We start from the raw sequence: 27238 nt of genomic DNA, 5'->3' as shown, positions 1-27238 counted from the left end.
TGACATCTTAGGCCCTCAGGGAGCAGGCCTAAGCTGTCAGTCGGACATCCTTGGTGCTGCCGTGCCCAGCTTCTGGCTGAGCAGTGCTCCCACTGTGGGAGCACACTGACCACCAGGAGGCAGATCCTGCACTGAGCATCTGCCCCTGGTGGTCAGTGAGCATCATAGCGACCGATAGTTCTGCTGTTTGGTCGATTTGCATATTAACCTTTTATTATATAGAATTTGCAGTTACACATTAGACAATCCCAAACTAAGGAACATTTTACAAATTAACTAGCCTATAACTTTACATTTTGAAAAAATGTAAAGGACAAGAAACAGAATGAAATACTGCTGAAGGGTTGTGACCACTAAATGCAATGCATGACACAAGATTGAATCCTGGATGAGAAAAATTAGTATAAAGGGTTCTATGGGGACAGTAGATGGCATTTGATATTGACTATAGATTAAATTAAAAATTAAATTAAAAATCCCTGATTTTGATAGCTATATTATGGTTATATAAGAATATAATTTTTCTTAGGAACTACTCCAGAACCTCTTTAAGTGTAAATGGGCATGATGTATTCAACTTACTTTGAAGATTAAAAACATCAATATACACATATACATTCATACATGAATACACAAGAGAGAGAACAATAAAGCAGCATGTGATCAAATGGAATTAATTCATGAACCTGGATAAAGAGTATATGTATGTCCCTTGTAACTTTCTTTGAGATGGAAATTATATCAAAATTATACAATTTCAAAAATATGTAAACAGAAATCCTTTTTTCTGGACAGATTCAAATTATAGTTGGTCATCCTTGCAGTCTATCCAAAGAACCAAGATTACTTAGCAAAAGATCATTTCACTTACAAATGTATTTCTTGACTGTTGAAAACTAACCTCCACTTTGAGAAAAACATAATCTCACACCTTCCTTTAACACTATGTCAAACTGTGACATAAATATTTTGACTAGAAGCAAATCAATGATATTCCTGGAATATGCTACTTAATGCTTACACATTCCAACACCCCCAATGTCAAATCTGACACGATTGTCAGCATCTGTTGTAGCTCGTTTTACTCTGGCTTTACTTGAGCACTCTCTGCTGAGAATGACTGGCTGTCCAGGCTCATAGTGGGAGGGTGGCTCCAAAATATGAGGCCTTTATCCATCAGAGAGTAAAAAAGACTGATGTATGTTTTTTAGAGTGAGCAGACATGCATTTGGGTTTGAAGTGAGTAAAATTTTTGAAAATTTTAAACACCCTGGTTACTTAACAAGTGCTTGATGATGGATTTATAGAAGAGAGAATCTGACAGACTCTTGCTTCAACTTTGCTTTTAAAAAAAGTCTTCTGAAAATAGGAATGAAGAAGGCTTTTGGAAACAAATGTAAAGCTCTTGCTCTTTTAGAGACTGGAGAATAATTCCCTCTGTGTTATCATTTGCTTAACTGAAAACCTGTGAGTGTTTTCCTCGTTTTCATTCTCTGGTCCTCCAGAGCAGTTATTGTTCAGACTTAAGTGTCAGAAGGTCTGAGCACGGGTTTGTGGACACAGTCAACGCAGGGGACCCTAAGCTGTAGCTGCAATGCACTGTTAGTGCCTCTGTTTTAGCGTTGGCAAGTGATGCCCGATTTCCATATACCTTCCTCCCACAAAATTAGAAGACTCTTTAGAAAAGGTAAGCTAGTTTCTTATTTTGAAGTTGACACCCTAATTCCCAGAGCTTTGGTAAACTTTGAAGTAGACATACAGTATCAGCTCTCAATAAAAGGACTGGATGCCAGAAAACCTCCGCTACAGTTTTAATTCTGTCCCCAACCATCTTGGGAACTTTAGGTAAACTAGTTCAGCTCTATTGGATGCAGCTTCCTAGATCATAAAATAATTTCCAAGGTTCCCTTTAGCCTCAGATGTTTTGTGATTCTAACTCAAACAGTTATGGATTTTCACTGTACAGCCACAAAGCACAAATATAATTATTTACTTACACTCTAACGCCCCAAAACAGTTATTTTCAACCGGTGTGCTACAAGAATTTTTAAAACATGCAATACCTGACTATTTAGTTAGGGGTCATGACCTCTTTTCCCAAAGAAAAAAAATGATAACAGCCAACACAACAATAGCCATCCAGTGTGAATGAATCAAAATCATACCTATGTTATTTTTTTTTTGGTTCAATTGAATTTTACTAATTATTTTATGTGTGCCATGAGATGAAAATCGCTGCTCAAAAATATGGGCCTTTAAGACTCATATTTTTAATAGCATTTAAATTTGTACTGTTAATGGACACTTTTACAACTCAAGTCTGAGCCTTTGCAAACACATCCATAAAACTGGTTGCATTGCTTCACATTTATAAAACCCCACTGCATTTTCAAAGCAAATGGGCATTTATGCAAAGAATAGTGTAACATATGCCTAACTGCCTGTTACAAAGCTATTATTATTTGTTAATACAAATGTCCACTTCAATAGTGCAAATAAAATGTCCCTGGAAAGTCTGACAGTTTTTTGTTGAAGAAACCCCTGGTTTTAGATACCCATAAGCATTTTCCTTCATTACAGTCGTAGGATCAAATTTCTGGCAACTCACGAAAGAAAATCCAGCGGATGGCACTAAATTTTGCCACGCAAGAGACCACACTCATCATTTCATTAAGTTTTTCTGATGTTTGTCAAACCTTCAAAGTACACTTATGTTCATCTAGGCATTTTTGTTCTTATTCACTTTTCACTTTTATTTAAATGAAAGCACATTTATTTGGAGATTTTTGATGTAACATTCCTGACTGGTTATAATGGTCAGTAGCAGCCACATACTTGTATTTTCCTAGAAAAATATCACCTTTTCTCTTGCATCACTGTGCATGTTTACAGAATTACATGAATCCTCCATGAAAGCTTATAATATTAAACACGTTCATCTATGCAAGAAAATGAGCTGTTTATCTGAGGCTGAAGCAAGTTTATCTACAAAGGGATATCATTATGTGTGGGTAGGCCATCTATTCAAACATGCATTTATTCATTCAACTGATATTTGTAGAGCGCCTACTTGGAATCTGGCATTTTATAAAGTGTAGTAAACAAAAATCATAACCAGTGTATTACATGGATCCACCATGAAGATGACAGTTTCAGGGAAATAATGTAGATAGATAGATGGTAAATAGAGACAGAGATAATAGCATTACTTTTATGAACTAATAGTGTAGGTTGCTCTGCGAGGATCAACAATTCCTGCGCCAAAGTTTAAGATGGGCTAGAGGATGAGTAGGAAGTAGCTAAGCAAATGGGAATGGGTAGAAAGGTTTCCAGGACAGGGAAGCAGCATGCAAAGACCCTGAACTTGGAAGAAAGAGAACACGTAAAAAAGTCTGCTGTGAACAGAACCTGCAGGCCAAAGGGAGGCTGGAGATGTAGGAATATGTTGCATCAGCCTAGGCCAGTGGTCGGCAAACTCATTAGTCAACAGAGCCAAATATCAACAGTACAACGACTGAAATTTCTTTTGAGAGCCAAATTTTTTAAACTTAAACTTCTTCTAACGCCACTTCTTCAAAATAGACTCACCCAGGCCGTGGTATTTTGTGGAAGAGCCACACTCAAGGGGCCAAAGAGCCTCATGTGGCTCGCGAGCCGCATGTGGTTTGCTGACCAGGGGCCTAGGCTATTTTCTAAATACATAAATGTAAACACCTTGTCCCTGCACACCTCCTCTGTCAGGAATCGAAGCCTCAATTACAGCTGCTCTAGTTGGCGATGACTTCTACAGTAGCTCCTTGAGCAAAGCAGCTTCTTCCTGGTCTCTGCAGCCCAGAGAAGAAGTGGGTTCCAGGGTCTTCATCAGTCAGCAGTTGCACAAAGGCTGCTGATCCATCTTTTCTCAAAGAGCTCTGAGGCCCTTAATGACAATTCTGACTTCAGAACCATGGAGACAGCTGTCAGATGTCCTAGTTGTGCCCTCTAGTGGCAGCAGGAGTATTACCCAGCTCTTTTGAGAAGGGTAATTAAACTACCTCTCCAAGTTTGCAAATAAGCTCCTGTAGAGACAAACCCTGGGAGGAAAGTCTACCCTAACAGGCTGCCCCCTTCCAGTTCTCCTATGATGGCTTCTATCCACAGTGTTCACAGCAGTCCAAATGACTAATGCTGTGATAAGTCATTGTAAAGCCCATTGCTAAGTGAAATAAGCCAGTCAGAGAAAGATAATGATCACATGATCTCACTCATTTGTGGATTATAATGAATAGCATAAACTGATGAACAAAAATAGATTCAGAGACATAGTGTCATTGAACAGACCGTCAAACCTCAGAAGGAAGGCAGGGGAGAGGGGCGGGGAGGAGGGTTGATAGGCAAGAGGTCAACCAAAGAACTTGTATGCATATAAACATAACCAATGGACACAGACAATGAGGGGGGGTGAAGGCCGGGGTTGGGGGTTGGGGGCAGGCTGGAAGAGGACAATGGCGGGGGATGGAGGGAGACATATGTAATACATTCAACAATAAAGAATAATAATAAAAAGACCAAGGGGGTCTCAGAACTCTGACTACACACACATTTTCATCTAACCCTCTCTCTTGTAACTGACTTATCTCAAACCATCTTCAGTCATTTCCGGTCTGTTTGCTTCATTTCCTTCATGACCTATCTCCTCCTGTACCATAATCCTTGGGTGTGCATCCTTCTTTGATTTAGCAAAACTGTTTACTGAATCCCCTTGGTAACAAAAAGTGAAAAGTCTTCCTCTTTTTGGGCTCCAGGCACACCACTCAGTTTTATAGCTGATGAACTTAAAGCCACAGCACCAGAACCCAGAAGCCATCTTCTTGCTTGTACTCGTATATGAGATCTTTCTGCCTAAACATCCCTTTCCTTGGCGCCTGGATCTCTAAGATAATGAGAGTCCACATGCCATGCTTTAAGAAATGAAGACTAGGGGAGAGGGTGCATGGAGACCAAAGTGAGATCTAGCCAGACTAGTGGAAGCAGGTATCTCTCTGGTTTCAAAGTTTGAGGTAACTAGATAAGAGATCTGTGGAGGACAGAGTATGTTTACCCATACTCTGCAAGGAATCCTGCAAGGAAGAAACAGAAGGTCAAAGTGTAGGTGCCAATCTTCTTATGGGAGGGGCATTAGAAAAAACAGGTTGGTTTAAGAGTTTTCAAGGGAATTATTTTCTCATGGGCAGAATGGCCTTTGAAGTTCCCTCAGCACAGCACTTGTGTCTTCTCTGAGCTACGCTTAAGAGCCTTGTGGGGCCTGGTGCTCTGGGCTGAATGTGCTTTTATCACATCTTGCTTCTGATCAGGGCATGACTCCCAAATAGTTACTTATTCACTGTCAAACTCAAACTCCAGCATCAGCAACCTTTGATGAACGGGTGAAGAGTTCATTCACTGTGTGAGATTTGGTTTCTTCTCAGAACACTGGAGATTCCTAGTCCATGGGACTTGTACAGGCGGGTGGAGGAACTGTATTTCCAGGATCTCTGCCTCCTTCTGTATTTCTGGGTTGACTGTCTGGCTTGCTGTCCACTCTGCACCTGGGAAGCACTGGGCATTGTCCACGTATTATAACTCCATAGCAAAGAGGTCCTAGAAGAATTTTGAAGCAATTCGGGATCTAAATGGCACAGGGATATTCCTCTGAAAACTAATTTCTGTCACTTTATTTATATAATGATTTCTTCCTTTGTTGTAGACCGAAAGGTTTCCAGACCAACCTCTGGAATATCAAGTATAATGTCTCTAAACATTTCAAAGTTGTTGTTTCTTCAGGAATTTGAACTCCTATTGGATTAGTTATACTGTTATTACTACTCAGTAGGTTATCATATACCATTGCTGTGCATGAGAACACATCCTATATAATAAAAGGGTAATATGCAAATAGACCAAACTGCAGAACAACCAAACAACCAATTAAAGCATAATATGCTAATGATATGCTAAGGCTGCTCAACCACTTGCTATGACATGCACTGACCACCAGGGGCAGACAGTCAAACTGATTGACTAGTTGCTGTTACGTGCACTGTCCACCAGGGGGCAGATGCTCCGACCAGTAGGTTAGCTTGCTGCTGGGGTCTAGCTGATCAGGACTGAGAGAGATGGGCCAGACACGCCCTGGAGCCCTCCCATGGTCCCTCCCCGGCCCATTTGTGCCCCGGTGGGGGTCCCTTGGCCTGGCCTGCACCCTCTGGCAATCCAGGACCCCTGAGGGATGTCGGAGAGCCAGTTTCAGCCCGATCCCGCAGGCCACTCCCTTTGGGAGGGTGCCAGATGCAGGGCTTTATGGCTGGCGAGCGGTGCTGCGGCAGCGTGAGCCTCTCCCGATTGGGACTGATTGGGCAGGCACAGTGGGCCTGGATGAGCAGGAGCAGCAGGTAGGAGCTGCTGTTGGCATTGGACTGCGGGTTTCAGCCCGATCCCTGCAGGCCACCCAGAGGGACCCCACCCATGCACAAATTTGTGCACCGGGCCTCTAGTGTTCATATAAGTTGCTGAAAATAGGGTTGGAAGGTGGGTCAAACATTCCTCATTTGGTCCATTCTAGAGAGGTATGTGCTTCATTTGACTTTAAGAAGCTATAAATTTCCATTAGCATTTATATTACAAGCCTTATTATGGACAATCACTCATATTTACCTCTAATTCAGAAAGAATGGGTCTAGATTTAACCCATCTATTCCTACTTATGCCACCTATCTCTTTTCCTTAAAGACATCTGGATTTACAGACAAATTCAAATCTCTTTATAAATAACTTAAAAAGATGCTTAAAAGGCTTTGTTTTAGCCAAGGCATAGTGTTTCACCATGTTATTTTAATCATTTTATTCATTATTATAACTGCATGCCCAGGGGCCCTGATAGGAAATATTCTGTATACATTTTAAATGGTAGCAATATAAAATACCAACAGAAGAAGCAACATTTTTAATGTAAACCTAGGTAAATCTGTAATTGTGTCTTGAAAGAATAAATTAAGTTGGGCTATGTGGAATAAAAATTCTTAATTTCTCATCAATATTAATGTCTATATGTCAAAAGTTATGTGTATATTTATTGTTTACAAAGTGGGGACAATATTTTCATAGGCTGAAAAGTTCTCTTTCTTAGTAGCAGAAACAATAAGTAATGGCTCTTCACAAGGCATATTTTTTCTCCCTGTGGTTAAAAAACCCAGCACTTTTAAAAAAACAAACAAACATATTTTATTTTATTTTTATTTTTTTGTTAATCCTCACTGAGGATATTTTTCCATTGATTTTCTTAGGGAGAGTGGAAGAGAGAGGGAAAGACAGAAACATTGATGTGAGAGAAACACATCAATTGGTTGCCTCCTGCACAAGCCCCAACCAGAGCCCAGGCTAGGAAGGAACCTGCAACCAAGTACGTGCCCTTGACCAGAATCACACCGAGGACCCTTTGGTCCACAGGCTGACACTCTATCCATTGAGCCAACCATGTGCTACGGCAACCAAGCACATTTTCATAAGAGTACCTACAGGAGAAGGAATAAAAGCAAAAACTAATTATTATGGTTATACAAACTTGTGAGAAGCTCCATTACCCATGAATTCAGAACCAGTCTCCAATACAATAGTGTAGGGAACAGATGGTACCCTATGTTAGAAGTGAGCCAACCTTCATGGGATCATAAGAGTCCATAGGGTAAACACCTAAAATTCTTAGCCATTGTATGATTCTTCAAACTGGTAGAAACATGTCTATGTGTCTAGTTCTTGAGGATGACATGCAATGTCCAAGCTGGTCAAAATGTCTTCTCCTAAAGTCGTTATGTTAAAGATAAATTATTGCCCACATTTGCCAATACTAAATGGTAACACAATCAGTGTGATCTCCTACCACCACCTCCTGGGAAAGATGACCACAGGGTTGTTACAGTTATACTAATTTCCACCTGAGTTTGTTTGGATTATCTGGGAAGATGTAATGTCACCACTCAGAAGACAGGAAGAGAATAGCAGTGTGCTTTCTGAAAGCCCTGCTTTCTTTTCTATCAGGGCTTCATCACCTAGCTAAGCACAATCGCTTTCATGTGTTGAACTCATACTGTTTTCCATAGTTCATATGTAAAATCTTTTTTTTTTTAACTTCATGAAAATTCAATGAGTGAAGTGTCATCTCTACTTTGTAACTGGAGAAAACGTGGCTGTAAATGGTTATTAGTGACAGAGGAGCCAATTTTGGATTTCGCCCTGTGATCTCTAACGCAAAGCCCATTCTCTTAGTTCCTTTGAAATACGGCCGTCCTGCACCTGGGTGAAGGGAGAGGCATGGAGTTTCTTTTCTGCTTTTCCATTGTTAATGCTGTTCCTGGAGCACTGCTTTGTAGCAGAAGGAAATGATGTATTTTTGATGTATTAAAACACCAACCCATTTCCTGCGGCTTATCATATATAATACAGGCACTCCAGGTATTGCCAATGAGGTGCAGCTTCTGAACTTGTAAGAGGGAAATCTCGGAGGGCCACATGTCCTCCCCACAAATCTTGATTGTGACTAAAGTATCAATGAACCTTCACTATTGAAATAGATGTACTAAGAATGTAAACCATACAGGCAATTTATTGAGTGCTTTCTCTATAGGTACTCACTCCCCCAAGTTAAAAAAAAAAAAGGCATAATATAGGAAAAACATCCCTCAAAGAGTTTATAGTCCTCTTGGGGAAACTTTACGAAAAAGAGCCTAACATATCTAGATGTATCTATGTGCTTTTCTCTACACTAGTTAAGAAAGGGACTAGAGAAAGCATGGGCATAGGTAGCACACCTTGTAAGACTTGACAATGCCTGAAATAGAAGAAATCCTAAAATTGCAGTGAGAGAAATATAAAACAGAACAAAGTAAATGAAAAGATGACGGGATATTATACCCAGCATAAGCTTATTGCCAATAAAGACATTTTTAGGCATGAACAATTCATATAGTTTGTCCCCTATGTACTCTTTCTAAAATAATCACACAATCTGTACACCCATAAAAATGAAAATCCAACTCAAGAGAGGAGGGAATGAGGTATCTGAAACAGCAATGAGCAGAAAAACCAATGGAATCAAGGCTAAAATATAACTGTAGGTAGCCTGGCTGTGAAACAATGTAGTGATTAAGGATCTATCACAAAAGGTACACCAAAAAGTAGAAATATGATACATTCATACAATAGAATTCTATATGTCCAGTTAGTAAAGACAATATTGATTGGAAAGATATAAAATGTAATTCATAAAATACGACACTATTTCTGTAAAATATTTATATATGAAAACGTACTGAAAATAGGAATAAAGTATTGACAGGTTCTGGAGAGAGAGGTGGCTTTGCAAAGAGAGCAGGGGCTGAGGATGAAGTCAGGCTTTTATTTTTCGCTTCATTTCCTATAATCTTACCTAATAATAGAAAAACATGTAAATTGACTGTATCTCTGCTACACCACCAGCCAATCAGGAGTGATATGCAAATGAGCCCAACAAAGATGGCGGTTAATTTGCATATATAGGCGCCGAGTGACGGGGGCGGGACGCTTGCATCATCGCCATGGTGACAACGCAGGTGTTCTGCCCCACCCCCTGTCTCTCAGGGCCTCTGGACAGCGTGGGAAGGCAGGGACAGAGCAGAAAGAGGTGGCTCCTGGAGCAGAAAGAGGCGGCTACAAGGCCTGAGCGGAAAGGGGCTGGGCTGGAGTGGAAAGGCAGTGCCAGCAGCCAGGGAAAGGAAAGCCCATTGTAGCAGGAATCTTCATGCATTGGGCTTCTAGTCGTATATAATAAAAGACTAATATGCAAATTGTCCCCTCAACCGGGAGTTCGACCATGAGTTTGACCAGGGGGCGGGGCCGGCCAGCCAACCACCTGCGGCCCCTCCCCCTAGCTGGCCACTACCCATGGCCCCTCCCCCTGGCCAGCCTGGCCCAATTGGCCCCAATTGGGGTGGGCCAGCCAGACCCCACCCATGCATGAATTCCTGTACTGTGCCTCCAGTGTTTTGATAAGTGTGAAACTTGGGATTCAGGGTGTAGATTTTTCTCATGGGTCTTTGTCAGATGAAATTGAAGAATAAATTCATGGACTAACAGATTTCTTTTATAAAAATGTAGATGTTTATTGGAAGCATATACAAACTCCATCTGGGCAGGGGTATCCCCAAAGGGGCCCCCCTGGGGAGGGGCCCCCAAATGGGAAAGACCTGCTCGTTCTCTCTCTCCCTCTCTTGCTCTCTCTCTCTCTCTCTAATGGGGAAAAAAAACCTAAACAATTTGAATCTACTGAGTTATAAATGCTAGACCTCTTTGTCTGAACATGACCTTTTCTAATTGGTCTATTTCCTTAATTTGGGACCCCCATGCTTTCCTCATTGGTCATTCTGCTACATAGTATTAATTGCAAAGCTCAAAGAACATGTGGTACCCGCTCATCTTACAACATTCCTCTATCCTCTGTGAAAATATGTTTCCTTCTTCCCAATATCCTATGACTTTTCTTTATCCTCTGTGAATGTATGTCTTCTTCCCCCTTATCCTGTGTCATTCTCTATCCTTTGTATAAGTAAGATAAGCATTTTGGCATCTCCAGACCCAATCTATGCATTCCTCTCTCATGGACCCTCTCTCAGTTGTTCTGGCCAGAGATGTTTTATTACCCCTTATAGCTCTCCCAGCTGCTCTGGTGAGGGCTGCTTTTAATTGCTCAAGCCAGAGATACCTCTGTCCTTGGTTTATAGCTGTTTTTTAATTGCTCAGGCCAGAAATGCTCCCATCTTTCCTGGACTCCTCCCCTTCCTGTCTGCCTCATTAAGTTAGCTAGCTAACCCTTATCAAGTGTATGAATGTAGAACTGCATGATTTAAATTATTTTTTAAAAATAAAGAACATGCCCCACGGAGTAACTGAGAATAGGCTCTTTTGCTTACCAGCAGTGATCTTCAACAAGCTCTTTTTGAGCTTTCATATTGCCATATATAAGCTGAAGATAACAATGTTGACCTTAAAGCAGTGTGTGTGTGTGTGTGTGTGTGTGTGTGTGTGTGTGTGTACACACGCTAGCATGTGATCCAAGATAAAAACAGAGCCATATGCAAAATGCTAATTGCAATGTCTGGAATGTAGTGTGTCCTTAACGAGTAGCAGTTAATAGTATGCAACATATATTCAACATAGTGAATTATAAAACTGCCAAAATGATGTTGTAATCATAGAGCAAGGCCATTTTGCATTTTGTTGATTAGTTAGTTATTCACTGATGAGAGATATTATTTAAGCTTCAGGTTGTTTAAAATTTTTGTTTGGCTTCAAGTATTCATACAGTTGATGAAATAAGTACATGATTTTCAAAGCAATTTGAGATTATTTATATTAAACAGTAATAGATCAACAGTACCATGTGCAAGTTGGTAGAAATTACAAGGCATCTTATTGCTCTCTTATAAAAAAAGTTACACAAACATCTGGAGGTACCTGTAGTTGGAGAAAGTATATGTAAAAGGAGTGTAATCCTATATTATAAAAGCCTAATATGCACATTGACCATCACTCCAACACACAAGATGGCTGCCCCCATGTGGTCAAAGATGGCCACCCCCATGTGGACACAAGATGGCTGCCACAAGATGGCCAGCAGAGGAGGGCAGTTGTGGGCGACCAGGCCAGCAGGGCAGGGCAGTTAGGGGTGACCAGGCCTGCAGGGGAGGGCAGTTGGGGGCAATTGGGCCGGCAGGGGAGCAGATAAGCATCGATCAGGCTGGCAGGGGAGTGGTTAGGGGGTGATCAGGCTGGCAGGCAGAAGCAGTTAGGGGCAATCAGGCAGGCAGGCAGGTGAGCGGTTGGGAGCTAGCAGTCCTGGATTGTGAGACGGATGCCTAAACGGGCAGTCGGACATCCCTCGAGGGGTCCCAGATTAGAGAGGGTGCAGGCAGGGCTGAGGGAACCCCCCCACCCCATGCACGAATTTCGTGCACTGGGCCTCTAGTTTTTATATAAAATCTCATAAGGCCAGGAGCTTAATTGAGATAGCAATGAAGTTGAGGAGTGGTTAATACCCAAAAGTGGTGTCTTTCAACAATATTTTAATAGCTGACATATTGATGTTATGATTCTATACCTATGTTGAAAATATATTAGAGTTAAAGTATGGCCCTAAGACATAAAAAGGAGTTAGATCAAAGTGTGGCAACACTCCCAACATCGCACGGTAGTCTTTCTCCCTAGTCCTATACACAGGTCCTGCCCCGACATGCCCTTCATGTTACCTGTCTTTGTTTATGGTGGAAAGAAATGACCTTTTCCTTATACCTATTTAACGATGTTTTCAAAAAAACATATACTTTAAAATATATATGTATACCTCATCATGTTAAGAATCGTTATTATTCTCAGTGTTTCTAAAATAATGAGACAAGCAACACATATAATTTGTGGAAATGGTCTCATTGAATCAGTGAGCCAGCTCCTTAAATGGGCATTGGCCTCTTTTGACATGGAGCATTATATTCAGTTAGGAAGGATAGCATATTTGGTGTTTTTGTTATTATAAAGAAAATTATCATTAATTGTAGAAAAATGGTTCACAATGCTTGGCCCTTTCAGAATTACATAAATTTGAAGTTGCCATATTTTTCTTTGTACTCATCTTTATGCCATATCCTCCCCAGTTTTTTTATCACTCATATGTAGTGACATCAAAGGATCTTTAGGTGACTTTTAAAAGGAAACTCTCTTAATATGTTTGTAAAATCAATGGCAGAGGATGTTCTGGGCACAGTGTTTTCTTTTACAATGATGTTATTTTATTCAGTAGGGCTCAAAATCTATTTCTATTTTATGTGCATATTTATGTGCTTCAGAGATGAAAGTTCTTAAGTTGTGAAGCAGTGTGATAGAATGAGAAAGGCAACGATTCCTGATTGCATCTGCGAGCAGATGTATCAAGCTAGTTGTTCTTCTTTCCCAGCTGGCGTTATTAGCTCTTTACCACTGTCCAAAGTCACTTTAATAAGGTGGATTTCAAAAGTCAAGGTGCTTCTTTTTAAGTGCTTTTAGTATTAGACTTTTACTTGGAATTTCAATCTTGCCCATTCCTGCCTTTCCTCCCCCACTCCCCCCACCTTCCCGTGGTTTCTACAATATTATTTTCCTTCAATTATTCTCTTTTGTCTCTACGTAACTTGGAACCTCTTCTGCTTGTCCTCAAAGCATTGACATTTTTTAACATGTCATCATTGCCTTCTTCTATATATCATGCTCTATCTATACAGTACCATCCACTCATACTACAACATCAACATCACCACCTCCTCATTTCTCCAGACTTTCGGACCCATCTTACAAACATTCTTTTAAATAGCCTCATCAGAATGACTTTCAGGCACTTCAATGTTCAATGTCCCCATGAGATTTAATTTTATTTTCCAAATAACTTGTTCTGTATCCCTTATAGTTTAAGCAAACACATTAACTTTTTCATGTTCCTGCTTAGCCAATATATTATCAAGTTGAGTTAATCCTACCTCTAAAATATCTCGTACATCCATTTCTTTTCTTTCTCTTTTTCTCTGCCTTGGTTCAGGCTCATTGACTTTCTGAAATAAAATATTGCAATTAGTTACTTAACTAGTCATTCTTTCTTCAAGTCCTCTTCCTACCAACCCACCCATCTAAGTCCAATCAGTGATTCTTCTACAGCCAGGACAGCCTACTTAAAAACAAAATGAAACAAAATATGGTGATTTCCCATTACTTGTAAGATAAAGCTTAAATGTCTTTGCAGAATCTGCACAATTTGACCTCAGGGTACCTTATTCAAATTCTATTGACTTCTTGCAAGTTCTTTCTCTGTTTCTCCTCCCTATCAGTTCTCCCCAAGGCTCAGAGACTATTTTCTATTCTCAAGTTTGACATGTCCTTTTCAGCTTGGTTCTTTTGCCCAGTTTGTTCCTTATGCTGAGAACTCCTCTGATCCAATCTCTGTCTTCTTAACCCTTAAACCTCTTTTATCTTTCAGGTCTGAGGATCTTATTTTCTGCTACATCCCAACCTTTTCACTCTCACTGTGCCTCCTACAATGTTGTACATAATATTGGTCACATCACTGTTATTTGCTGAATTGATTCTCCCATTAGACTGGGACATCCTTGAGGGCAAAGACCATGTCTCGTTTATCCTTATATTTCTACTAGAGGCCCGGTGCACGGCATTCATGCACTGGGTGGGGCCGGGAGGCGGGTGCCCCTCAGCCCATCCTGTGCCCTCTCGCAGTTCAGGACCTCTCCGGGGATGTCCACCTGCTGGCCTAAGCAGGCCTACACCGGCAGGTGGACATCCCCCAAGGGGTTCTTAGCACTGCTGCCATGGCGCTTCTCCTGTGGGAGCTCTGCTCAGCCAGAAGCTGGGCTTGCTGCTCCTTAACGCTGCCTTGGAGGCGGGAGAAGCTCCTGTCACAGCTGCTGTGCTCGCCAGCCATGAGCCCGGCTTCTGGCTGAGTGGCACTCCTTCTGTGGGAGCGCAGGGACCATGAGGGGGCAGCTCCTACATTGAGCATCTGCCCCCTGGTGGTCAGTGTGCATCATAGCGACCAGTTGTTCTGCCGTTCGGTTGATTTGTATATTAGGGTTTTATATTATAGGATTATTTAATGCAATATTAGCAGAGTCTCACTATCTAGTTATTGAATTAATACAACAACATAAATTGGGGTTCTAAAAAGTCTGGCAACTTTCCTATGGACCCTTCCTGGTTTTTCGTGATTGATATTCTCTTTTAGACATTGCCCTGCTCCTCTCCTAATCTAAGTCAAAGAGAGAATACGAATGTTCAAGACAGTGTTGGTAACAGCTGAAACCTGCTCTCATTCTGTACCCAAACTGAGATGTTCCAGAGTGTTTTCTTGACTGTTGGCACTACTGGAAGCCTTTTACATCATCCCATTGAAGGCAAATAAATCCACTGTCTCTAGTCGTTAAACAGTTTAATAGCTGAACTTATGCTCATCCTTTGGTAACGTAAGTTTTACTATCTACTCAACCTGTCATATATATATATATTTTGGTTGTCATAGCAGCACTTTCAAGAATATATGCTTTCTTTTTAATTGTGTTAGGTTTTGGTTATGTAAAGGAAGATTTATTTTAGAAAAATATGTTTCTCTCTCAAGTCCTATTTGAAGTAATTCATTTACATAAAATATTACCCAGTGGGATTCAGAGTATATAGTAGTTAGTAATCTAATGTTGAACACTCAACACAGTTCAGGCACTCTCTGTCTTAGTGTTTTAAATGGAGTATTCTGTTTAACTCTCACAATAGCACTGGGAAGGGGTGGGTATCATTCTCCTATTCTTTCGAAGAGAAAAACCGAAGCATAAACAAGTTAAGCAACTTGCCTGCATCATACATCACAGCCTGAATTGGGATTCAGGCAGTCTGACTCTGGAACTCACACTCATAATTACTACAGCTATGGAGAGTATAATTTAGAACTAAATTTCTATGCTACCTGAAAACCAGAGGTTTGTCTGCCTGCCATAGTCTTATAATCCTTTCAAATATATTGGTTCTTCTTCCTTGAAATCATGTGTCCTACTTCTACATTTTTTTTTTCTTCCACCCGCCCAGATGCCACTCGTAAATTGCGCGTTAATTCCCTTTTGCCTCCTTCTTTGGGACAATTTCATTACTGTTTCATGAGCCAGTGCACCATGGATGTACAGCCCCTCTAGAATGACAATTATGTATGGGATATTGTGTATTAGATGTTTTCATTTATGTCCCTTTTCCTAAACCACATTTTAAAACCCTTAAGATAAAAAATTATCTTATGCAATATGTTCCTTACTTATAATAAATGATAATAATGATAATATTATTTTGTTTTGACCTGTTAAAATATACCAGACTCTCTGCAAAACTAAGTTTCCTAACATGATTGTGGCATGGATTAACAAAAGTCTATAGGATGTTGGTTGACATATTTCAGAGAGTCATACAGTTTTAAAGCCTATAGTAATTCTGAAGTAGAAAAAAGAATTATAAAATTTATTTTAAAAGTGTTTAGACTTTGGTGGTAAGAAATCATAACTTTAGTTTGATTTATGTTTGAATTCAATTTGCTTTATTCATGTTAGATGAACCTGTGACTCATCAAAGTCAATGTTTTTACAGTCTTTTCATCATGCTTAGTGGTGGCTTTCTTTTTTCCTTTTCTTTTTTTAATCGACCTACACCTCATCTCTTACATCATTATGTAAAACCAGAAGTGGTATTTTGTTACATATTAATAAATATTGGCCAGATGCTGAAGGTACTTTAAGAAGTGTCATCATTTGATGCTATGTCTCTATGAACTGGCTTTGATCTGTGTGTTGGATGTTCAGACACTGAGATGTAAATGCCATTTTCTGTTCTGTTTTCAGGTCACATGTGCCAATTTAACAAATGGTGGAAAGTCAGAACTTCTGAAATCGGGAAACAGCAAATCCACACTAAAGCACATATGGACAGAAAGCAGCAAAGACTTGTCTATCAGCCGCCTCCTGTCACAGACTTTTCGTGGCAAAGAAAACGATACAGATTTAGACCTGCGCTATGACACCCCAGAACCTTATTCTGAGCAAGACCTCTGGGACTGGCTGAGGAACTCCACGGACCTTCAAGAGCCTCGGCCCAGGGCCAAGCGAAGGCCCATTGTTAAGACGGGCAAGTTTAAGAAAATGTTTGGATGGGGTGATTTTCATTCCAACATCAAAACAGTGAAGCTAAACCTGTTGATAACTGGAAAAATTGTAGATCATGGCAATGGGACATTTAGTGTTTACTTCAGGCATAATTCCACGGGTCAAGGGAATGTATCTGTCAGCTTGGTGCCCCCGACGAAAATAGTGGAATTCGACTTGGCACAACAAACCGTGATTGATGCCAAGGATTCCAAGTCCTTTAACTGTCGCATTGAATATGAAAAGGTTGACAAGGCCACCAAGAACACACTCTGCAACTATGACCCTTCAAAAACCTGTTACCAGGAGCAGACCCAAAGTCATGTATCCTGGCTCTGCTCCAAGCCCTTCAAGGTGATCTGTATTTACATTTCCTTTTATAGCACAGACTATAAACTAGTACAGAAAGTGTGCCCCGACTACAACTATCACAGCGACACACCTTACTTCCCTTCGGGATGAGGGTGACCGGGAGGTGGATTGAGACTGAAGCCTGAGGAGTTAAAGGGCATATGACAGGGCTGTCACCTCAAAGAAGAAGGTCACACCTGTTGCCTGGAATGTGTCTACACTGCTGCTCTTGTCAACTGGCTGCCAATACGCTAGTGGAAAACAATCCGATGTAATTTCTGCCCAGTCAGCTTCATCTCTCAGTATAGTTGTAAATCACCGTAGGTTTTCAAGCCACCCTTGAAGACATGCTCTCACATATAGGTGTGTACACACACACACACACACACACACACACACACTGAACACATTTCAGCTGGCATCTGTCACGACCCTTGTTCAGAGGGCTTGCATTGTCTGACTCATAATGGTTCAGGATAAAATATCATCAGGCAAAAGGATTAACTTGACAGTGGATGGTTTCTAACACTTGCTGTTGTGGAACTCCCTTTTAAAGTCTTGAGCACATGCTAATCAATAGTCCCCATTCATGCATACCTATTGCTTGGAGTAGCTGTACTGGTAAATACTACTGTAGGAGTATATGCTTGTTAAAATGGAAAAAAACATATGTCTTTAGAGCTCAGTATTCTTTATTTTATGAACAACAACAAAGTGTAGTAACTTTTTTCCAGCATACAGTAGGCACATTCAAGGTGATACAAGTTGGCTCTTTTTTCTATGGAGGGAGCCTGTTCTCAGTAAAGATGAGCCAACATTTGGAATTTACATGTGGGCAGATACTGGAGTACAGCTTTCATCACCAACCATTGGACTTTTTGCAAAGTTGAGACCAGCTAAAGCTGCTTAAAACAAGTTCTGATCATTCTATAAGAAAGGAAATGCCTGACAGACACCATGTAAGTTATAAGTGTCTGTCTTATCTTTACTACACACACATATTGTAATAAATTCAATATCCTAGTCTTCATTTGTATGAATGGTTTGTATTGTACATAGTTTAACCAAGTGTTATTTGAGCTGCTTATTAATATTAACTTGTACTTGTCTCTCTGCTTGTTATTGGTTAAAAAAGAAAAATAAAGGATATGAGGAATCCATTTTATCAATGTAGCTGTGAATTCCATTAAAAAAGGAAAGTTAATGTACAAAGCATTTATTCAGCTCAAGTATTGTTGACAGCTATACATATATAACATTACAGTCTGTCTGTATTTAGATATTTTATTTCTGGACAAAATGAAATGTACATAAAAATAAAATGCTTAAAGTTGAGTTTCAATATGTGCTTGTGTAGGATGATGATTTAAGTGGTTCTGACCAGAAGAATGTGTTGGAATACATGGTTTTGCATCGTATATCTCTAAACTTGTACAGAACTATCTAACCTGCTATTAGTTTCCCCATCAAAACAACTTAGGAGTTTCCATCTCAAAGCTGGAAAACAATTGTGGCATATGGCTTTGCATATATTTTTGCTTTACTGTCATGTTAATTATTCAAGAATACCAAAAATCAATGAACATAAGGAGATCATTGAGATCTCTGAAATTAATTGTTGGGCTTTTTCTTGTATAGAGTCTTTATTTAGCAGGGGGATTGAGAGGAAGGTAATGTTTTTTCTTTAAAAAAAAAAGTCAAGGTGTCTGAAGACTGTGGCTGATATTCTACTGTTATGACTCAGCTCAATTGAGAATATTACACCAGCAGCAGAACGCTTTCGTGCTCGATTTACCTATACTAAGTGAGGTCAACTTATCTATATAGCAGTGTTTACGGACATTAAACTTTTTTCTTAAAAATAATTACTCTATACAATCCCAGCAAAATAAACAGAAGAAGAAATATGTAAGGTAACTCGTTTTTAAAGGCACAAATTGGGGATTGGGATATGAAGAGTTTAAAAGGTCAACTAAAGAAGCTGAATGAAGAACACTTACCCGGTCTCATTTCCCCTTCATGCTGCATAGAAATAAATGTGTTTTCATGTAGAAAATAACAGAAGGTACTACAGGGGACCCCAAACCACAGAGTTCTAAAGTAAGAGCTCAGTAATTGATTTAATTAATGAGAAGCTTCAACAACAAATTAAAGATATACCATCTTGTTAAATGTCCATCTCTCAAAATTTTCCAATATAACTAGACAAGCATTTATATCAAGGTATTAATTAATTTGCCATGGGATTTAGAAGCTAATGTTAAAATAGACTTTCTGGTTCAACAGGCAATAAGAGCTTCATGAGTTCTAGCTGCTGGAAATATTTTCCACAGATAAATCTTATTATTCTGGGGTTTAATTTATCAGAGTGATTACTTTGGAGTTAGTTCTCTCTTTAAAAAAAGGGAATAAGTGAGAAGGGAAAGATAATGTTTTCTAGGATCATTTGCTTGGTGGACCATGACTTTCACTATGTGATCTAATCTGTTCTTTTGCTATCCACAATTCCAGATGACATGAAAATATGCTTCAACTCTGCTTGGCTGCCCTGCTCTTTAGTCTCCTCATGAAATGTTTATTTTAAAATTTTATAAACATTCGTAACATAGATAACTAACATTCAATGAACTGTATCATTTTTTTTCTGTAGTTTTTCTTAGAAGAAAAAGAAAACATAGCAAACTTCCTTCTAATAAGGTTTTCCACTTTTAAAATTCCAAGCTTTCAGGACTTTTTGGGGGGGAGGCTTGTACACATTTCTCCTTAACTCCTACATCATTAACACCTCCATTTGTAATATAGGAAGTTCATGATAATATAGAACTTTGATTCAAAGGATAAGCTATTTGTATCAGTATACTCTTCCTGTTTTAGACAAGGAAGTGGGTGAAGGAAGATGAATATGAAGGCTCAAAGGTTCAAATAAAAATTTTATTAGGGCAACTTGTTGCTTCAACAAAGTGGTTAAGTTTTAGTTACGCTAGAAAATCATTTGTTATTTGGAAAAAGTCAACTTTAAGCTGCACTAAGGAAACCATTTTCTTTAGTCTCAAATATTATTTCACAGCTCAGCTAAGATACAGAAGAAAACTTCAAGTTGGAAATAGATGACACCTGATGTGAACATGGCTTGTTATTATCTATTCGTTTCAGAAACATTTTAGTAAGTGTGAACTTATGAAGACATGATTATCACAGCTTTTTGCCTCATGGAAGAAAAATTATACAAGTTATTGATTTATCTATTTATGAATTGTCATGGTATAGTTATAATTGGGCATTTTGGGGGTCTATGGCTTTTGTGAGAATTTTTCTGCATGAGTAAAAGGGGTATAAACTGTTAACAGTTCAGTACTGAAGTTCTGGGAGTTATGATTCTGCAAGAAATTGAGAAACTTGTTTTATTTGAAACTGTGGACTGGGAATCTTCAGGTTCCTACACCTCAGCAATAAACTGTAAGCCATATTTTTGCACAGAATAGATTAAAAAATCATGAGAAGCCTGAGAAAGTGTTTGTCTTTTCCCTTGAACCCACTGCTTTACATGTAAGAAGCAGCTTCACCAATGAAAACAGCTCTTTGGAAAGGGAATTTGTGTCTCCACCATTAACTTTGAATGCCAAGTTTTAGCCTGAAGCAAATTCCAGTGGCTGTGTTTATAAACCTTTGAAAGACTTGATTTATGTACCACTTTCAGACATTTATTGATATTTATTCAGTTATCAATCTATTGTATATTTATCTTTTCATTTTATTTAAAGAGAATGCAAACCAGTTGATGCATTCAAAAATTAAAAATTTAAAAGCATTGATTTCCATAAACATAATTACTATTTACCTAGTTTGTAGATGACAGAAACTGAGAACCTTAATACCTAGATCTGAATCCTGAAAAACTGCTAGGTCAAACTTTTCTCAGGAGTCCCATGCATATAAAAAAGTGATTTCCGGGGTTGGGAACATGAGGGAAACAATCTTAATAAAAATTTACAGTGTATCATTGGGTTTTATATCTGATTCTATCAGAAATATTTTTAAGTAAATTTATAATTATTTCTCTTTTTACTAGGAGGGCAAAGAACAGAAATCCCATGAGAGAGTTTTAGTTTCAACTTGTTTGTGTCAGGAAGGTCTAGAGCAGTGGTCGGCAAACTGCGGCTTGTGAGCCGCAGTTTGCTGCTCTGTTGACTAGTGAGTTTGCCGACCACTGGTCTAGAGAAACAGCCTACAATTAGGAGACACTACTATTGCCAAGCAACTGGCCAAGTGTTCCACATTTGATTAAAAATACTTTAATGTTTATAGTTCTGCATTTGCAGAAATATGCCTTTTATCATTGACTAGAGGCCCGATGCATGAAGATTCATGCAAGAATGGGCCTTCCTTCCCCTGGCTGCCTGCACCGCCTTTGCTGTGGCAGAAGCCACCTTTCCGCCTTCCCACGCTGCCCAGAGGCCCAGAGTGGCTGGAGCGGTGCAGAATGCCTGTGTCATCGCCATGGCAACAACACAAGCATCCCGCCCCACCCCTAGGCACTTGGCGCCTGCATATGCAAATTAACCCACCATCTTTGTTGGGTTAATTTGCATACTCACTCATGATTGGCTGGTGGGCATCATGAAGGTACAGTCAATTTGCATCTTACTCTTTTATTAGTGTAGATGCCTTGGAGGATGACTTGAAAGGTCTAGAAGTGATGGATGCAGAAAATTTACAGACCTTCTGTCAGTGGCTATAGTGGCTGTTGCCATTACAGTTGCTAGTGGAGGAACCAGGTGTTGGTTCCCAAATTCCAACCAGTGAATTAGACACACAGCTAAAGGTCTGTTCACATCATACACCTGGCAGGTGCTGGCTTTTTAGTTCCTAATGCTATGTCAGACCTCCAAAGAGACAAGTAGGATGTTACTGCTCTCTGATGATCAAATTCCTTGACTCATATATAGAAGTAAACTGTATTTGTATTTAAAGAAATAATACAAGAAAGTTGTTAGAATGCTACTATTGCCAAATAAGTATTTTTTAAATAAAATACTTTCTCTGTTACTTCATCAATTTTCTGAAATGCAATTTTATTATTAAAATTAATTTCTTTGCATTTTAAAAAAGTTTTCAGTAGAAAGCATAGTCAAATGACATATCCTAAGCAGGTTAAAATATTTCATGGAATTTTTAAAAATTTAGTATAATTTACTTATTAGCTTAGTTTCAGATGTACAATATAATGATTAAATATTGTATATATTTTGAGATGATCTCCACAATAAATCTAGCTAACATCCAACACTATACATAGTTATACATATTTTTTCTTGTGATGAGAACTTTTAAGATTGCTCTCTTAGCAAGTTTCAAATATGTAATATAGTGTTATCAACTACTAGAGGCCCGATGCACAGATTCGTGCACATTTAAAGGAAATTAATTAGAAGGTGGCTGGCAGGAGGGACTGGGCGAGACAGGCTGAACATGCCCTGGAGCCTATTTTCCATGGTCCCTCCCTGGCTGGCTACACTTGGGATGGCGCCGGGGCTCAAAGGGCATCTACAGAGTGAGTGGGGTCCCTCTGGCAGGTGGATTCCCTCGGCCTGGTTTGCAGGTGATACCGAATTTTTGAATTGGAACCCCAATTCTTTGTCCTCCAGAATTGAAGAATGAATCCACAGACAGAAAGTGGTATAGAAAAGGTGGAGATTTATTGAAGAACAAGTAGACTCCAAAGTGGAGAGGGGGAAGAGTCCCACAGAATGGACCTTCCAGTAGGGAGGGGGAAGAGTCCCACTGGGTTCCTTTTCCCCATGGCTTATAAAGGCTGCAGATCCTGGTGCCTTGACATCCCCCTGATTGGTCACTATTCCCTTAGACTGGTTACTATAGTAACTCCTGGACTCAAAGGTTGAACCTCACTTGGGGAATGTGAGGTTCCCCCCCCTCCTTCCTTATTGTTTTCCTATTCCCTTTGGGCTTTCTTCTCTTTATTTTGTAAATATGGACCTTTCTTTGCTACTTCCAGTTCCCATGTCTTATGGAAATATACCTGTTGCCACTTCCTTGTCTTATGGAGATGTAACTGCACCTGGCTTCCTTGTGTTATGGAAATATACCTTCTCCCAGTCTGTGGCCCTGTGTTTTTTCCATGGACCCCAATTCTAAAAAAATCCCTAAGCCTGCCTATGTTTCCCCCTAAAATTCCCGCTTCATGGGGATCGGACCAAAACCTGCAATCCAACATCCCCTGAGGGGTCCCAGAGTGCGAGAGGGCACTCTGCAAAGTTGCTGTCGCTCAGCAGCTCCTGTGTTGAGCGTCTGCCCCTTGGTGGTCAGTGCATGTCATACCTACTGGCTGGTTGGCTGGTCAGCTGGTCAGATGGTCGCTTAGGCTTTTAAATATATAGATAGTCACCATACTATATATTTCATTTACATGTATTTTATAACTGGAAGCATGTACACTTTGACCTCCTTCACCCATTTGACAATACTTCCCCCCCTCTAGCATCCACCAATCTGTTTTCTGTATCTATGAGCTTGTTTGTTTTTTTATTTGTTTTTTAAGATTCCACATGTAAGTGAGACTATGCAATAATTCTCTCCCTCTTTTTTTTTTTTTTTGTATAAGGCCATCAAGGCCCATTCACCAATAAATACAAGGGAACTGTCCTTTTAACAGAGAGAAAACCATATTCTAATTTTGCACCACTATAATTTTGATATTAAAACTCCTTTTTAAAAGTTAATTTTGGCAATAACACTGAGACATAGAAAATATCACATCTATAATATACAATATATAGACACCAATAAACATACAGAGAGATGCAAACAGAAATCTTACAGTTTTCATTCTAAAATTTTAGCCATGAATCAAGCACAAAACTTGCTAGTTTAAAAACAACCTATGCGGGAAGGCGGGTAAGAGATCAACCAAAGAACTTATATGCATGCATATGAGCATAACCAATGGACACAGACGGGGGAGGGGGAAGAGGGATTGTGCTGGGGGTTGGGTGTGGCTGGGGAGAAGTCAATGGGGGAAAAAGGAGACTTATGTAATACATTAAACAATAAAGAACTTACATTTTAAAAAAAAGTACAATTGGAACAAAATTGTGTTTCTAATAGATGGACAAAGTTAAAGTAACCTGTTCAGATGACCAATGATTTTTATTAAAGATACTTTATTTGCATGTTGTAAGAATTGTTTTTGAGCTATATTTCTTTTTCTGCTTCCCACCACCCTCCCCCATCTCCTTCTTCTTATGTCTTTTAGAAGCTTCTGCATACTAAAGAATGCATTCCATTGGCAGAGATTTGAGACTCTCTCTTGTCAACGGTGCGCCTTAAAGTGAACTTAGATTTGTTAGTTTCCCCAAAGTGGCCACTACAATCCCAAATCATCCAAAACTTTAACCATTTCCTAGAAAGGCACAAGATCCTGCTCCACAGTGGGTATACATATCGGAAGCAGGAGATTTTTGAAGGAAATAAAAGAGTGTTAGATCAGGTGGAACCCACCTTTGCCTAGGTTTCCTAAGAGGTATGAAGTAGGAACTGTTTCTTAACAGCTGTTTCAGATATGGGAATCACACGTTTTTCTCCCTTTTGAACAGAATAGGGTTACTTACCAGTAGGGTTACTTATCAAGTTGGAAAGCTCAAAACTCAAAGAGAGCTAAGCTCAGGTCCAAGAATGGTTTACTCCCAAACTTCAGGGTCAGCGAGAAAACAGTGCACCCAATGGAATTGTGGGTACCAGGACCCTTTTGTTCACTGGCCTCTGAGTTTTTGGGGTCTTCCTTGGACCTCACTTTTGAAGCCATAAACTGTCAAAAGTTTAGAAATAAATGAATTACCAAAGCAGTAATCAACGAAAGTTTATTGTGCATACACCAAAAGGCAGCTTGTAAACTGGGAGCACTCCAAGCAAAACATAGAATGAGACCTAGGGGTATATTGTTATAAAGCAGCTTATATAGCGAGAAAGCAGTGACTATTTATTCTTCACAGTGATTGGCTATAATATTCAAATTTTCTTAAATTAAGGGATAGTGGTTGCCTCATCAATTTTGGGAAAATGTTTGTTTTGCTTATGATTTCTAGAGGTATGAGCAATAAATGATGTGGGTCAAGTTAGACTTGCAAAATAAACTAAATAAATTTTTGTTTGTATGACTTTTTTAAAGGATTATGTGATTTGTCTGCTCAGGAAATTTTCAAGGTCGGTCTCCATTTATTTTTTTATTTTTTTTTATTTCAACAGTAAAAAAAAACAAAGGTGGCACCTGTTGTTGGCTTTAGCAAGGCAGAAAGAGCATGTGAAGTGGTTTCTACCAGCAGGGCCCTGTTTCAAAATTAGCAAAAGAGTTGCTTTCACGTGAGGTCTGGGGGCTTTTTAAAGGGCCCGGCTGGGCCTGGGTTAGGTAAGCCTGCGCTGACCCTTTAAAAGCCGGTCCTCAGTTCCACACAATCCTGTGCGGGTCTCCTGGATGCCAGTCCTGCCAGTTTCAAAGCTAGCTGTTTTGGGGGCTCCTCTCTCAGGTTCCGGTCTTAAAAGTTGGGGTGCCTGATGTGGGGTCTGAACCCATCGCTCCTCAGAAAGAAGGCCCTGGTTTTGAGTGAGCCCCCTCCTGACTGTGGTGGGGTTTATGGCGAGATGGTGTCTCATCCTCGTCGACCAGCTTCCAGTGGGCTCCTCCCATGTGCCGGATGGAAGGCCTGCCTCTGCTAGTTAGTTTTTAGAGGAAATTGCCCCGTATGTAGCTATAGATTTGTGCTGCGCAGGGGAGGAGGTGACTTCAGGATCTTTCTGTGTTGCCATCTGAACCAGAACTTACGACCTTCTTAAAAGAGGTAAGTTCTTTAAATAAACAAACAAACAAACAAACAAACAAATTTCAGAGAGGAATGGAGAGGGCGAGGGAGATAGAAACATCAATGACGAGAGAGAATCATTGAGCGCTGCCTCCTGCACTGAGGGTCGAGCCCACAACCCGGGCATGTGCCCTGACCCAGAACGGTCACCTCCTGGTTCATAGGTTGACGCTCAACCATTGAGCCACGCCTGCCGGGCTGACTATTTTCTTTTATTACTCCCTTCACCCCAAAGAGAAAGGGGTGCAAGTCCTGGATCATGGCTAATTCTTACTGAGCACTTAAGGATGAGCCCTTTACTGTGCTGAGCTGTGCCCATGCGGTCCCCAATTTAAGCAGCTTGGCTTTAGGAGGTAAATTCTGACCCTGTTGCAATGAGGAGTCTGATGCTTGGAGGCAGGCGGTGGCTTAAGCTGAGAATTGCCTAAGCCAATCTACTACTGTGGCAGCCAGTTTGGTCCTCAAACCCCCTCTTTGTGAAATCATGTTGACTTAGGGCCAGAAGTGTCTTTGAGCTTCATAAGGATGGAAAGTTGCAGGGCAGGGGATGAATCCAGCTATGATGTAATTTTGAATTAGCACTCAGTCCCTGCATAGGAATGTTGTTTCAGGGAAATCCTATGGTATGTTTAGGAAAGTGTCAACAAAATGGCTTCAGGTTTTTGTTGTTGTTGTTGATGGTTTTTTTTCTTCTCAAAAATGAGTGAAGCAATTTTAATATAGTTTTCAGTCAACACTCTTCATGTCATTTCATAATGTGTCCTTCTGCTATATACCTTGAATTGTTTTTTCCCCACAGAGGGAAAACAAAAATGCATGGCTGTGTTATGCATAAACCTTAAGTAGGTGGAGAAATTTGGAAGGATTGCTCAGTCTTCCTTTTTTCTGTCACGTTTCATTTTGTTGTTGTGTCTACATCTTATTCTTCAATGAAACACACCAAAAAAATTGTAACCATTTTCTTGCTTTACTTTCTCAAGTTTTTAAGAGACCTGATCTATATACAAAAACAGGGAGTAGAATATGTACTTAATACTTTTGCCTGCTGTAGCCTGGCCCTCTGAACATAATAGTGATACTTATATACTTGTTCCAATATTTCCTAATGTTGAAAACTAACATTTTTTAACAGAAACTACAATGGTTTATACTCCAATGGTTTAACTAGAATCAAGTTCAAAATATTTTCATGTTATAATTTATGAGCCCTCTTTTCATTGTTAACTAAGCTGATCTCCACTTTTTTAATTTTCCCCCAAATTTTAG

General features: G+C 39.8%; 1 protein-coding gene across 1 annotated transcript in view; it reads left to right on the top strand.

The window, feature by feature from the left end:
• NXPH1 (neurexophilin 1) overlaps window positions 1-17213 on the top strand; it is a gene marked incomplete at both ends in the record, with an annotated part of 267630 nt that extends 250417 nt beyond the window's left edge. Inside the window, one exon of the mRNA XM_079786734.1 lies at window positions 16452-17213. Within this exon, the coding sequence (XP_079642860.1) occupies window positions 16452-17213 (762 nt within the window). The remainder of the gene's footprint in view (window positions 1-16451) is intronic.
• Window positions 17214-27238: the final 10025 nt, after the last annotated feature.

This window comes from Cnephaeus nilssonii, assembly GCF_951640355.1.
Source record: "Cnephaeus nilssonii genome assembly, chromosome: 12".
Taxonomy (NCBI): domain Eukaryota; kingdom Metazoa; phylum Chordata; class Mammalia; order Chiroptera; family Vespertilionidae; genus Cnephaeus; species Cnephaeus nilssonii.
This window is presented reverse-complemented; position numbering and strand designations above follow the sequence as displayed.